At 48.7% G+C, this 15,336-nt stretch overlaps 1 protein-coding gene across 1 annotated transcript; it reads left to right on the top strand.

Moving 5' to 3' along the window:
- Positions 1–1,431: 1,431 nt before the first annotated feature.
- On the top strand, positions 1,432–13,894 carry neff2 (neuronal intermediate filament family member 2). Its single transcript, XM_048531146.2, has 3 exons — positions 1,432–2,548; positions 4,626–4,750; positions 12,207–13,894. Exons 1-3 carry the CDS (start codon positions 1,541–1,543, stop codon positions 12,265–12,267), a joined length of 1,194 nt encoding a protein of 397 aa, XP_048387103.1. The 5' UTR covers positions 1,432–1,540; the 3' UTR covers positions 12,268–13,894.
- Positions 13,895–15,336: the final 1,442 nt, after the last annotated feature.

Raw genomic sequence — 15,336 nt, 5'->3', positions numbered from 1 at the left:
CACACATGTGTCACACTGACAGCTGTTCGACAATTCAGCTTTGGCACCCTGTTTTCTGTTGGTTGGCCGCTCCTCTGTCTATACTTCATTACCATGGGCTCTGTTCCTGTGCTTTAAGCGTTTTGGAAATCTGGTTACAGTCGGGGTGTTGAGGAACATAATGCAATGCACGTTGAATTATGTTACCAAACACTCACTATCTTGTGGAACGACAGCACAAGGTTGAGTATCTGAATGGAATGAGTAGCATCACTATCTGGAGCAGCAGTTATTGCCCCATCCCTAATTGCCCAGAGGGCAGTTCAGTGGGTCAGGAGTCACATGTAGGCCAGACCAGGTAAAGATGGCAGTTTCCTTCCATAAAGGGCATTAGTGAACCAGATGACAATTAGCAAGGTTTGCACTGTTATCATCTTATCCCAGATTCTTGTTCAAATCAGATGTTACCACCTGCTGAGGTGGGATGAGAACTGGAGACCCAGAATTTAGTTTGGGGTTTTGGATTATTAATCTCGTGCCCCCACCATTACACCACTGCCTAATAGTGCTGCCCCGGCCCCTAGGGCCTGCTACTGTGGAACAGCAGGAGGCCATTCAGCCCCTTGGACCTGTTACAATGGAACAGCAGGAGGCCATTCAGCCCCTCGGGCCACATACTAAGAGCAGAGAGTGAATGATTTGTACAAAACTCTGGTGCGACCGCACTTGGAGTATTGTGTACAGTTCTGGTCTCCGCATTATAAGAAGGATATGGAAGCTTTGGAAAGGGTGCAGAGGAGATTTACTAGGATGTTGCCTGGTATGGAGGGAAGGTCTTACGAGGAAAGGCTGAGGGACTTGAGGCTGTTTTCATTCGAGAGAAGAAGGTTGAGAGGTGACAATTGAAACATATAAAATAATCAGAGGGTTAGATAGGGTGGATAGGGAGAGTTTTTTTCCTAGGATGGTGACGGCGAGCACGAGGGGGCATAGCTTTAAATTGAGGGGTGAAAGATATAGGACAGATGTCAGAGGTAGTTTCTTTACTCAGAGAGTAGTAAGGGAATGGAACGCTTTGCCTGCAACGGTAGTAGATTCACCAACTTTAGGTATATTTAAGTCGTCATTGGATAAGCATATGGACGTACATGGAATAGTGTAGGTTAGATGGGCTTGAGATCGGTGTGACAGGTCAGCACAACACTGAGGGCCGAAGGGCCTGTACTGTGCTGTAATGTTCTATGATTTGCGGTGTTTTGTTTTGTTTTTCTGCACACCCTCCCTCCCTGGATCATCTCCAGAGGATGAAAGCAGGAAACCTAAACAATGATGAAGCAGCCTGCCGGGTGAGATTGAGGAGTGTAGTTTTCCCTGATTGGCTTTGTGCGGGATCAATAAAGAGCTTTTTTTTGTGTGTTCTTGGGGGGGGGGGGGCGGGCGACGGGCTGCCACTCCCTTTATAAACAGGCGCTGGGCTGGGGTTGGGGATTGCTGTACTGCGGAAAGCGCTGTGGTTGGAGACTAGCAGGAGCAGGGACCCGGGACCCCACCAGCCTCCGGGATGGGCAGTGCCTACGAGCCCTTCAGCCCGTCGCGCAAGCCCTGGGACGAGTACCGCCGCCCCGGCAAGGCGAGCATGCCGCCGGCCGGCCCGTACTCGGGGCACCGGGGCGCCGTCCCGAAGCGCTCGGCCAGGGCTAGCCCGCTGCTGCTGCTGCCGCCGCCGCCTGACCGCCTGGACCTGTCGCAGGTGAGCAGCCTGAACGCCGAGCTGCTGACCCTGAGGGCGCAGGAGAGGGAGCAGCTGGTGGACCTGAACGACCGCTTCGCCAGTTACATCGAGAAGGTCCACCTGCTGGAGCAGCGCAACAAGGTGCTGCTGGTGGAGCTGGAGGCCCTGAGGCAGAAGCAGAGCGACCCGTCCCGGCTCCACCTCATCTACGAGCAGGAAATCCGCGCCCTGCGGGCTCTGCTGGACTCGGAGAGCGGCGACAGGGCCAGGATGGAGGCGGACAGGGACCACCTGAGGGAGGTCTACACCCAGGTGAAGGACAGGTACCAGCAGGAGGTGAGGCGCCGGCTGGAAGCCGAGGACCAGCTGCAGAGGGCGAGGGAGGGCGCGGACCGCGCCGTGCTGGCCAGCAGCGACCTGGAGGGTAGCGTCGGCTCGCTGCTGGAGGAGATCGCCTTCCTGAGGAAGGTGCACGGCCAGGAGAGCGCCGAGCTGGCCTCGCAGGTGCGGGCCGCCCACCTGACGGTGGAGGTGGACCTGGCCAAGCCCGACCTGTCGCTGGCCCTGCGGGAGATCCGCGCCCAGTACGAGAAGCTGGCCCAGAAGAACATGCAGGCGGCCGAGGACTGGTACCGGGCCAAGTTCGCCAGCGTCAGCGAGACGGCCAGCCGCAACAGCCAGGCGGTGCGCTCCATCCGCGAGGAGACCGCCGAGTACCACCGGCTGCTGCAGTCCCGCGGCTCCGAGATCGACGGGCTGAAGGGCGTCGTCGACTGCCTGCACAAGCAGCTGGAAGACCTGGAGGAGAGGCAGGGCAAGGAAGTGCGCAAGTACCAGGTCAGAGTTTGGGGGGGGGGGGCGGCTGGGCTGTTGTGGGGAGGAGGGGGTGTTGGGTGGATGCGTCAGGTGTGTAAGGGGGGGGGGGGGTTTCGGGGTCTGTTGGGGTTCAGGGATTGGGGAGGGGTTCGGGGTCTCGGGGGTCTGTTGGGGGTATGGGGGGAGTTCAGGGATTGGGGAGGGGTTCGGGGTCTCGGGGGGGGTCTGTCGGGGGTATGGGGGGAGTTCAGGGATTGGGGAGGGGTTTGGGGTCTCGGGGGGGTCTGTCGGGGGTATGGGGGGAGTTCAGGGATTGGGGAGGGGTTTGGGGTCTCGGGGGGGGGGTCTGTTGGTATGGGGGGGGTTCAGGGATTGGGGAGGGGTTTGGGGTCTCGGAATGGGGGTGTTCGGGGGCCTTTCTATCAAACTGCGTCCATTTCTGAGCACCGTCTTTTTCAGAAAGACAAGGCTGTTCAGGCAATGTTTTTCCAAACCCTTCTCCAGGCCTGGGCAGGGTTGGGGGAGGTAGTGATTGTGGGGGTGGGAGACATGGAGATGTTCGGATTGTTCAGGTTGGAGCAGATGTGTGTTGATGTGACCTGGAATGTGTTTCCCAAAACAGCGATAGGAGCCTTTGTCATGGAATTGGGTCATTTCTTGAATAGAAAATATTGACAGGGATCTATTTTGCTAAATAAAACCCAAATGAATGAATTGGATAGCTCTACCAAAGGGCTAGCACAGATGCAGCCGGGTAAGTGGCCTCCTTTTGCACTGTCATTCTGCCGCTGTTTTGCTGGGCACTCGGGCTGGACGAATAATTAAAACGTAAGGACATTGTAGGCTATGGGCCAAATGCAGGCAAATGGGATTGGGTCATTTGGTGTTCGTTGGTCAGCATGGACGTGATGGGCCGAAGGGCCTGCATCTGTGCTGTACAACTGACACAGCGAAGGTGTCAGTCTCTCATCAAAGGCTCAAGATCGTTTTCAATTTTATGAAACAGAAAACACACAAACCAAACGGCAATTACTTCTACAGAGGTAAAATTATTGATTGGTAAAATCTTTAACTAGTATTTTTAATTTTGCTCCTTTTCAGTCCATGATGTTGTAATTAACAATGGGCTTCTTTCTTAAATCAATAATTGCAGGAGAGACTTTACTTCGATTCATCACAATTATTGGGAAATTAAATTGCTGTGCCCGAACAAGTTTTTTGTCTTTATTGTAACTGAGTGTTTGGTGCAGTGGCGAAAGAGAAGGGAGGAAACAGAAGGAGAGAGGGTTGAAGGGAGGATGGACAGAAATGCAGTGGGACAGAGATACTGGAGAGGAAACATCAGTGTGGGAGAAAAACTGAGGGATAACAATAGACAGGAGAAAGAAAATCAAGAGCTGAGACAAAGAAAGCAGGTTGGTAGATGCCAGACAAAGATGCAGATTGAGGAAGGACACAGTTAAGCAGGGGCAGAATTATTAATAGTACATTCCCCAGGTGATAACGCACTGCAGCAAATTTTTTCAAAGGATGGTCAGTGCAGAGGGAGGAGCATGGGGAGGGAGCGGGAGGAGAGAAATAGCAAGAGCAGGGCCAGCTGGCTGGTTAAATGAAGCAGAGGGCACAGTTGATTTAAACAATTCCGAACAATTATTGAAGGGTCTCCCTCGATTGTCTTCATAATCGTTTGTGCTGTGGGTGTGGGGAGACAGGCGGACCAGCAGAGAAAAGAAGGGCAGGGAAAGAAGAGAGATGAAAATGGAGGGAGGGGTTAAAACCGGGACAGACAGAATGGGCCTGAGGGGGACAGACAGAGACTGGAATGCAGGGAAAGATAGAAAGAGTGAGAGAGATGAACGAAATCACAAAAGATAGAAAGAAAGGGACAGACAGAAAAGAGGGGATAGACAGTGAGGGAATAGGAGAGCAATTGGGGGACAGGAATTAGAAATGACAGAGCAACAGAGATGAGGCACGGATACAGTGAGGTGGATGCTCGGATGAAGGGATGAATAACGGCTGGTTCAGAGTGACCGCTGGTCCCCTAATTTGTTGGAGCTTACTGTTGCTGCATGCTCAGTCTCCCTCTCTGTTACAGGAGAGGATCAGTGAGCTGGAGAAAGAAATCAATGACGCCAAACAAGAGATGGCTCGTTACCTGAGGGAATACCAGGACCTCCTCAATGTCAAGATGGCTCTAGATATTGAGATTGCAGCTTACAGGTAGGTCATCATTCTCTCCTCAATGCACCGAATTGGAACAACATTGAGTACATCAGAGACAAAACCAGTCCTGCCCCCTCTGTTCCTCACACTCTCAGTTCCTAGCTCTATCTGTCTCTCAGTCACTTCCTCTCTCTATCTCCTTTTCTCTCTGTATGCCACTGTCTCTCGGTTATTTTTCATCTCTCTCCATCTTTGTCTCTCTCTCTCTCTCTTTGCCCCCTCCCCTGCAGTTTTGCTCTTTCCAATCTCTCTCTCCCCCCACTGTCTCTAGCGCTCTCTCTCTCCCGCGCCGCCCCCCCCCCCCCAACTCTCTTTCTCTCTGTCTCTGTGTCCCCCAGTCTCTCTCTAGCTCTCTTATTGTCTTCTATGCCTCATGTTGTCATTCTGTCTGTCGGGCTCCCTTTCCCTCTGCTCTGTCACTTCCTCTCTCAATATCTCCCACTTTCTCAGTTTCTCTCTGTCCTTCTGCCTCTCTCTCTCCCTTTCTACTTGTTTCTCTTGTAGAGGTGTAGAGCTGTACAGCATGGAAAGGGGACCCTTCAGTCGAACTTGTCTATTGCCAACCAGAAATCCTAAATTAACCTAGTTCCATTTTCCAGCATTTGGCCCATACCCTTCTACACCCCAAAAGAACAGCAGATGCTGTAAATCGGGAACAAAAACAGAACAGGGAACAACATTTCAGCACAGTACAGGCCCTTTGCCCTCTGTTGTGCCGACTTGTGAAACTAATCTGAAGCCCATCTAACCTACACTATTCCATTATCATCCATGTGGTTATCCAATGATCATTTAAATACCCTTAAAGTTGGTGAGTCTACGACTGTTGCAGGCAGGGCATTCCACACCCTTACTACGCTCCTGAGAAAAGAACCTACCTCTGATATCTGTCCTATATCTATCACTCCTCAATTTAAAGCTATGTCCCCTCATGCTCACCGTCACCATCCGAGGAAAAAGGCTCTCAGTCCACCCTATCTAATCCTCTGATCATCTTGTATGTCTCAATTAAGTCACCTCATGACCACCTTCTCTCTGACGAAAACAGCCTCATGTCCCTCAGCCTTTCCTCATAAGACCTTCCCTCCATACCAGGCCACATCCTAGTAAATCTCCTCTGCACCTTTTCCAAAGCTTCCACATCCTTCTTATAATGCAGTGACCAGAACTGTACGCAATACTCCAAGTGCGGCCACACCAGAGTTTTGTACAGCTGCAACATGACCTCATGGCTCCAAAACTTAATCGCTCGACCAATTAAACCTAACACAGCGTAAGCCTTCTTAACAACTCTATCAACCTGGGTGGCAACTTTCAGGGATCTACGCACATGGACACTGAGACCCCTCTGCTCATCTACACTACCAAGAATCTTACTATTAGCCCAGTGCTCTGTATTCCTGTTACTCCTTCCAAAGTGAATCACTTCACACTTTTCCGCATTAAACTCCATTTGCCACCTCTCAGCCCAGCTTTGCAGCTTATCTATGTCCCTCTGTAACCTGCAACATCCTCTCCATCGACTTTACTGTCATCTGCAAATTTACTAACCCACCCTTCTACGCCCTCATCCAGGTCATTTATAAAAATGACAAACAGCAGTGGCCCCAAAGCAGATCCTTGTGGTATATCACTAGTAACTGAACTCCAGGATGAACATTTCCCATCAACCACCACCCTCTGTCTTCTTACACCAAGCCAATTTCCGATCCAACCCACCAAATCACACTCAATCCCATGCCTCTCTTTTCTGCAATAGCCTACCATGGGGAACCTTATCAAAAGCTCTACTGAAATCCATATACACCACATCAACCACTTTACCCTCCTCTACCTGTTAGGTCACCTTCTCAAAGAACTCAGTAAGGTTTGTGAGGCATGACCTACTCTTCTTAAAACCGTGCTGACTATTCCTAATCAAATTATTCCTTTCTAGATGATTATAAATCCTATCTCTTATAATCCTCTCCAACACTTTACTCACAACCGAAGTAAGGCTCACTGGTCTGTAATTACCAGGATTGTTCCTCCTCCCTTTCTTGAACAGGGGACAACATTTGCTATCCTCCAGTCTTCTGGCACTATTCCTGTAGACAATGACAAGTTAAAGATCAATGCCAAAGGCTTTGCAATCTCGTCCCTGGCTTCCCAGACAATCCTAGGATAAATCCCATCCGACCCAGGGGATTTATCTATTTTTACAATTTCCAGAATCGCTAACACCTCCTATGAACCTCAATCCCGTCTCATCTAATAGCCTGTATCTCAGTATTCTCTTCGACAACATTGTCTTTTTCCTGTGTGAATACTGACGAAAAATATTCACTTAGCGCCTCTCCTATCTCTTCAGACCCCACACACAACTTCCCACTACTATCCTTGACTGGCCCTAATCTTACTCTCGCCGTTCTTTTGTTTCTGACATACCTAGAGAGAGCTTTAGGGTTTTCCTTGATCTTACCTGCCAAAGACTTCTCATGTCCCCTCCAAAGCTCTTCTTATCTCTCTCTTTAGGTCCTTCCTGGCTAACTTGTAGCTCTCAAGTGCCTGAACTGAGCCTTCAAGCTTCATCTTTACATAAGCCTCCTTCTTCCTCTTGAGAAGAGATTCAACTTCTTTAGTAAACCACGGTTCCCTCGCTCGACCACTTCCTCCCTGTCTGACAGGTACATGCTTATCAAGGACATGCATTAGCTGCTCCTTGAACAAGCTCCACATTTCAATTGTGTCCAGCCCCTGCAGTTTCCTTCCCCGTTCTATGCATCCTAAATCTTGCCTAATCTCCTCATAATTGCCTTTCCCCCAGCAATAACTCTTGCCCTGCGGTGTATACCTATCCCTTTCCATCGCTAAAGTAAACGTAACCAAACTGTGATCACTAGCACCAAAGTGCACACCTACCTCCAAATCTAACACCTGACCTGGTTTATTACCCGGAACATAGAACATTACAGCACAGTACAGGCCCTTTGGCCCTCTGTTGTGCCGACCTGTCATACCGATCTGAAGCCCATCTAACCTACACTATTCCATGTACGTCCATATGCTTGTCCAATGACGACTTAAATGTACTTAAAGTTGGCGAACCTTCTTTACTCAGAGTAGTAAGGGAATGGAATGCTTTGCCTGCAACGGTAGTAGATTCGCCAACTTTAGGTACATTTAAGTCGTCATTGGATAAGCATATGGACGTACATGGAATAGTGTAGGTTAGAGGGGCTTGAGATCGGTATGACAGATCGGCATAACATGGAGGGCCTGTACTGTGCTGTAATGTTCTGTGTAACCAGATCCAAAGTGGCTTCGCCTGTGGCCAGTTGACATACTGTCAGGAAACCCTCCTGCACACAGTCAAAAACTGACCCATCTAACATACTCAAAGTATTGCTTTTCCAGTCAATATCTGGAAAGTTGAAGTCCCCTATAACAACTACCCTGTTACTTTCGCTCCTATCCAAAATCATCTTTGCTATCCTTTCCTCTACATCTCTGGAACTATTCGGAGGCCTATAGAAAACTCCCAACAGGGTGACCTCTCCTTTCCTGTTTCTAACCTCAGCCCATACGACCTCAGCAGACGAGTCCTCATCAAATGCCCTTTCTACCACCATAATACTGTCCTTGACTAACCATGCCACACCTCCCCCTCTCTTACCACCTTCCCTGATCTTACTGAAAGATCTAAACTCTGGAACCTGCAACATTCATTCCTGACCCTGCTCTATCCATGTCTCTGAAATGGCCACAACATCAAAGCCCCAGGTACCTATCCATGCTGCAAGCTCACCTACCTTATTCTGGATACTCCTGGTGTTGAAGTTGCTGGAAAAGCTCAGCAGGTCTGGCAGCATCTGTGAAGGAAAATCAGTTAACATTATGGGTCTGGTGACCTTTCCTCTGAACTTTTCTTTTCCAGCAACTTCTGTTTTTGTCCCTGTAAAGCCTTCCTATTCATTGCCCCACCCAGATGCCCTTTAACTGATGTAATTGTACCAGACCCCACCACTTCCTCTGGCAGCTCATTCCATACGCATGCCACCCTCTGCGTGAAAAAGTTGCTCCTTAGGTCCGTTTTAAATCTTTCTCCTCTCACCTTAAACCTAGTTTTGGACCTCCCCACCCTGGGGGAAAAGACCTTGTCTATTCACCCTGTCCACGTCCCCCTTGATTTTTTAAACCTCTAAGGTCACCCCTCTGCCTCTGACATCTCTTCAGCTTCTCCCTATAATTCAAACTCTCCAATCCTGGCAACATCCTTGTAAATCTTTCCTGAATCCTTTCAAGTTTTGCAACATATGTAGCAGGGAGACCGGAACTGCTAGCAGCATTCAAAAAGTGGCCTAGCCAAAGCCCTGTATAGCCACAACATGAGCTCCCAACTCCTATGCTCAATGCACTGACCAAAAAGGGCAAGCATACCTATCTACCTGCAGCTCCGCTTTAAAGGAACAATGAACCTGTTCTCCAAGGTTTCTTTGTTCAGCAACATCCCCCATGACCTTATCATTAAGTGTATAACTCCTGCACTGATTTGGCTTTCCAAAATGCAATTATCTGAATTAAACTCCATCTGCCACTCCTCAGCCCACTGGCCCACCTGTTCAAGATCCCATTATACTCTGAAGTAACCTTCTTCGCTGTCCACCACACCTCCAATCTTGGTGTCATCCGCAAAGTTACTAGCCATACCTCCTATGTTCACATTCAAATCATTTACATAAACGATGGAAAACAGTGGACGTTACATCGATCCACGTAGCACAACGTTGGTCAAAGGCCTCCAGTTTGAAAAGCAATCCTCCACCACTACCTTGTCTTCTACCTTTGAGCCAATTTTGTATTGTGATAAAACGGAGGTCAATTGCGCACCCCCTTCTCCCTACCGATAATGAATAGTGATACACTCTGAGAGGTGTGCCTTGCCTAGAATCTATGAAAGCCCCCAATCTGTTATAAAGGAGAGATTAAGTAAAATAAACCCTGACACTCTTTATAATCAACAAGTAACAACTTGTTTATCTAACTCTAACAGTGAACAAACTAACTATTCCTGAATTCTAATGATAAGCTGTTCCAATAAATACAAGCCCCACTTACAGTAAATAAAACTAATTAAAATTTAGTCTCTCAAAATTACAGCCAGGTTACATCTTCTGGAATGTTCTGTCTTCTCCAACGAATCCTTCCGTCAGGAGCGCCTTCTCTGTCAATTTCTTTTGTCACGAATGTTAACTATTTGTGCTGTGGGTACCTGTGTTTTAGATGGAGCTGACTGTGAGGTTTCGCGAGTTCTGAGAGAGCCAGTAAATTCTTTCTTTTAAGATTGAGAGCTGTTTTCCTGGCAGATGGTAGTTTTCACCCCCCCCCCCACCGATCTTCCAAAGGCCCTCATACCTTTGACCTATCAATTTCTTGCGATGGTCCTATTGTTGTCAAAACCAATCCTAACATGTTTAAATTTGATTGGTTTTTGGTATCTTAAGGGCCTGGATTAATGAATTGGCTAAATTCAGAGACCTGTTATTTTGGTAAAAATGCTGCTTTCCCTCCTAACAGTACAGCCTTTTGCTGCGAATGTTTCAATTCAGTGCCCAAACTTATAGACCTCCTTTCTGAATCACTTAAGCATAGAAAAAGCACATCGTCATTTAAAGGGACCATGCACTGCTTTCCCCACAGCATTTTGCAAACACTAAATTCCAATGGCCTGCCTTCCAATCCGCTACTGCTCTACCCAACTTTGCAACAGTATCCAAATGGCTAGCGCTCCCTGGATTCCAAGTGATCCATCCTTGCTGACCAGTCTATGTGGAATCTTTGCTGATTTGTTCTTTCCATCTAGCTAACGTGTAACTATAGGGAGCTGATGTCAGTGGGGTTAAGAACAGAGCAAGGTTTGATAGACTGGAGCTGAATGTCATCAGGATAAGCTTTGGCAGAACAACCTTCAGAGGAGAGATTGTTTGTTTTGTGTCCAGTTGAGCTATACCCCTTCAAAATGGAAGGCTGGAACAAATAGGGGGTGGCACGGTGGCTCAGTGGTTAGCAGTGCAGCCTCCCAGCACCAGGGAGGACTCTACCCTCCGGTGACAATCTGTGCAGAGTTTGCACGTTCCCCCTGTGTCTTTGGGTTTCCTCCAGGTGCTCCTCATCTCAAATCTATAGGGTGGCCTCTTTGCTCTGAAGCTGTGCCTATGATTTTCCTGGTGTATATGTTAATGCTTTAACTCTTGGTGCACTTGGGGTAATTTTAAAGTTTGAAGGTGATACAAAACTTGAAGAATTATAAACAGTGAGGAGGACAGTCACTGGTCAAGTAATCCTGGATGTTTTTTGGGACACGGACTGTAATCTCAGCACAGAAGCTGCTGGAATTTAAATTCACTGAATAAAAATCTGGAATTGAAAGCTAGCCTCGTCAATCTTATTCTTTTTAAAAAAAACCATCTGGCTCCCTATGCCCTCAAGGAGGGGAATCTGCTCTCCTTACTCCATCTGTGACTCCAGTGATGGTTAACTCTCAAATACCCACTGAAAGGCTCTAGCAAGGGGCAGTTGGGGATGGGTAATGAGGGGCTGGTCTGGCCAATGCTGCCATCATCGCAGGAATGAGTAAATAAAGGAAGATGATAGGTTTGACAGTGTATGGAAAGCAGATACCTCCACTTGTGGGGATCCAGGATTAGGGCCTTTTTCTGATGAAGGGTCTAGGCCTGAAACATCAGCCTTCCTGCTCCTCTGATGCTGCTTGCCCTGCTGTGTTCATCCAGCTCTACACTTCGGTGTCTCAGATTCTCCAGCACCTGCAGTTCCTATTATCTCAGGATTAGGGCCATCGACTTGAGAGAATCATTCCTAAATCCAGTTGGGAATATAGAATCTGAGAGTGGGGAGAATGTGGACCTCACTCACTCAGAGGGCTGAACACTTTTAATGTATTTAAGAGAAACCTGAATGAATACTTGAGGGGGAAAGGGATGGAGATCAGGTGATGTGATCAGGAATGGCAAAAGGCTCGGAGGATTACTGTTAACATCGAGCTGTCGGGCTGATTGGTGTGTCTCAATTTTGTAAATACTCTGATGCCACACCAGGCCTTGCAACTATTCGACTTTGAGGGGAACGTCTCCCTATCTGGGCCCCTGTGCAGTTCTGGCTCTCAAGATTCCAAATCGTCTGCTGGTTCTGTTTGCTTCCCAGTCTCTCTTCCTTTTTTAATTAATTATACGAAAATTTAAAACCTCAAAACATTTCATAAAGGTTCTAGATCCTGATTGTTGAGAGTGTGAGATAGAGAGGGAGAGATTCCCAATCTGGGAATTGGGAGTGGGTGACAGAACGAGAGGGACAGTGAAAGACAGAGGTTTGGGTGAGCTAGAGAGAAAGGAGAGCTAAATATTGTCTGTGTTCAACTGAATAGCCCTCATTGTGTTTCTTTTTGTCTCCCATTTAGGAAACTGCTGGAGGGTGAGGAATTCAGACTGAGCTTCTCCTCACTGCAGCCCTACAGCTAAGGCCATCAGCCTGCTGAAGATTGAAGATGTAGTTCCATAGCTGACAACACAGAGCAGTCATTAGCCATTGCACCCTCGCCTGTGGTTGTCCTAAATTCCCTGCATCCCTTCCATATTCAGTGACCACTCACAGCTGCAGCTACTGAGAACTGCTGACCCAACCCCTAACCTCACACTGATCTTGCCCTGACCCCTGACCAAAGCACTCCACTAACCCCAACCCAACACTAACCCTGACCCCAACACTTTACTGACCCCTGACCTGGACCCCGCAGTTCTGACCCCACACTGACCCTGAACAATAAACCAAATTCTGAGCGTACAGAAGTGTCGATGTGTGCACGTGTGTTTAAGCACTGACCAGATTTGAATGTTCCAGTTTGAGATGGAATAGGATGCTAGTATTGGCCTGGGGATTGGTCTCAGTGTTCTCATCCCACCCAATGAGTGACCCATTGGCCCAAATTTGGGAAGGAAGCCTTTTGTCCTGTGCCCTACTTTGGCCCTCTGGTGCCCTGACCCCATGCCCACTCCCGCACCCTCTCCCATTCTCCGAGGGGTTACTGAGGGTTTTTGTCAATCTGACGCTGCCTCATGCTAGAGACTGATGTGAGTCTGATCTATGCTGGAGTCTCTTGGGTGGAACTGAATAATTCCATGTCCACAGGGAATACTGTGTGCCCTCGGAATCAGAGTGTGACCCCACTGAGAGGGGTTCGACTCCAGGGGGGAAAAAGGACCAATCACACAGCTGGCCTGAGCCAAGGGGTCAGAGTCAGAGGGTCAAAGCATGAGTGAGAGGAAAGGAGTGTCAGAGACACGTGTACGCACACACGCAGCATTAGACTGACAACACTGAGGAGACATAGAGGGAGAGAAGAAGAGTAATAGAGACAGAGAGAGGCATGGAGAATGACAGTGTGACAGAGACAGAGAAAGACAGTGATGGAGAAAGAGGATGACAAAAGCCGAGAGTGACAGAGACCAACATAGAGGTACAGAGAGTGAGACACAGAAACAGAGACATAGAAAGTGATAGAGCGAGACAGAGGTAACAGATATAGAAAAACAGAAAATAATGGAGATGGAGAGACAGTGATAGAGAAAATAACAGATCAGTGAAATTGGTCAAAGGGGATTTGATTTGTTGTTGCCACATATACCTAAGTACAGTGAAAAGCTTTGTTTTGTGAGTAGTACAGGCAGATCATAGCAAACAGGGACATACAGATCATAGATAGCAGGAACTGCAGAGGCTGGAGAATCAGCGATAACAAGGTGTGGAGCTGGATGAACACGGCAGGCCAAGCAGCATCAGAGGAGTAGGAAAGCTGATGTTTCGGGCCTAGACCCTTCAGAAATGGGGGAGGGAAAGAGGGTTCTGAAATAATTAGGGAGAGGCGGATAGAAGATGGATAGAGGAGAAGACAGGTGGACAGAAGACAAACGGGTCAGAGGTGGGGTTGGAGCCAGTAAAGGACAGTGTAGCTAGGGAGTTGGGATGGGGATTGGTCAGTGAAGAGGGAAGGGCGGGTAGGTGGGAGAGAAGATGGACAGGTCAAGGAGGCGGGGATCAGACAGGCTGGGCTGGTTCTGGGATGCAGTAGGGGGAGGGGAGAGGCTGGGCTGGTTCTGGGATGCAGTGGGGGGGAGGGGAAGAGCTGGGCTGGTTTTGGGATGCAGTGGGGGGAGGGGAAGAGCTGGGCTGGTTTTGGGATGCAGTGGGGGGGAGGGGAAGAGCTGGGCTGGTTTTGGGATGCAGTGGGGGGGAGGGGAAGAGCTGGGCTGGTTTTGGGATGCAGTGGGGGGAGGGGACGAACTGGGCTGGTTTTGGGATGCAGTGGGGGGAGGGGACAAACTGGGCTGGTTTTGTGATGCAGTGCGGGGAGGGGAAGAACTGGGCTGGTTTTGGCATGCAGTGGGGGAAGGGGAGATTTTGAAGCTGGTGAAGTCCACATTGATACCATTGGGCTGCAGCGTTCCCAGGCGGAATATAAGTTGCTGTTCCTGCAACCTTCGGGTGGCATCATTGTGGCAGTGCAGGAGGCCCATGATGGACATGTCACCTAAAGAATGGGAGGGGGAGTGGAAATGGTTTGCGACTGGGAGGATCAGTTGTTCATTGTGAACCGAGCAGAGGTGTTCTGCAAAGCGGTCTCCAAGCCTCCGCTTGGTTTCCCCAATGTAGAGGAAGCCACAACGGGAACGGCGGATGCAGTAGACATAGGGCGCTTAGAGCGAGGCGTACAGGGTCACAGCTGCTCAGGAGGTACACAAAGTAAGATCAACATTAGGTTTTAAGTTAGAGGTCGATTCAGAAGTCTGATAGCGGCAGCGAAGAAGCTGTTCTTGAATCTGTTGGTGCGTGTGTTCGGGCGTCTGTATCTTCTGCCTGACAAAAGAGGTTGTAGGAGAGCATTGCCACAATGGGAGGGGTGGGGAAGAGAAAGTAATTGAGACAGAGGGATGGGTAGTAACTTCTGTCCTGACCAGGAGTGCTGCCATCCCATAAATGAATTAAAAAGAGAGAGACGGGGCATCTCAGAAAGAGAAAGACAGTGTAACAGAAATAGAGAGAGACAGAGTAACAGAGACTGAGAGGGAAAGAGAGAGCGGAGAAAAGCAACAGAAAAAATATTTATAGTGAGGATCTGAAATAGAAACAGAAATTATTGGAGAAACTCAGCAGCTCTGGCAGTATCTTTGGAGAGAAAGCAGAATTAATGCTTTGAGTCCTGACTGAATCTTTAATGGTCACTAGAGTGGAAATGTTAACTGTTTCTCTCTCAGCAGATGCTGCCAGACTTGTTGAATTTCTCCAGCCTTTTGTGTTTTGATTAGGAAAGTAATAGAGAAAGTGTGTCTAACAATGATCGAGAGGGTCAGAGTAATACAGACAGACAGAGAGGGAGAGACACACACACCGTGACAGATAAACAGGAGACACGGTGAGGAGCAGGGAGAGAGATAGAAACAGACAGATGGGGGAATGTGGTGGGCTGTATACAGAATGACAGAGGGGAAAACAGTGACAAATTAAGGCAGAAAGATACAAATACATTGCGCAGA

The sequence above is a fragment of the Stegostoma tigrinum genome, chromosome 1, assembly GCF_030684315.1.
Source record: "Stegostoma tigrinum isolate sSteTig4 chromosome 1, sSteTig4.hap1, whole genome shotgun sequence".
Lineage (NCBI taxonomy): Eukaryota > Metazoa > Chordata > Chondrichthyes > Orectolobiformes > Stegostomatidae > Stegostoma > Stegostoma tigrinum.
The sequence above is the reverse complement of the archived record's forward strand: the minus strand, read 5'-3'. Positions and strand labels throughout refer to the sequence as shown.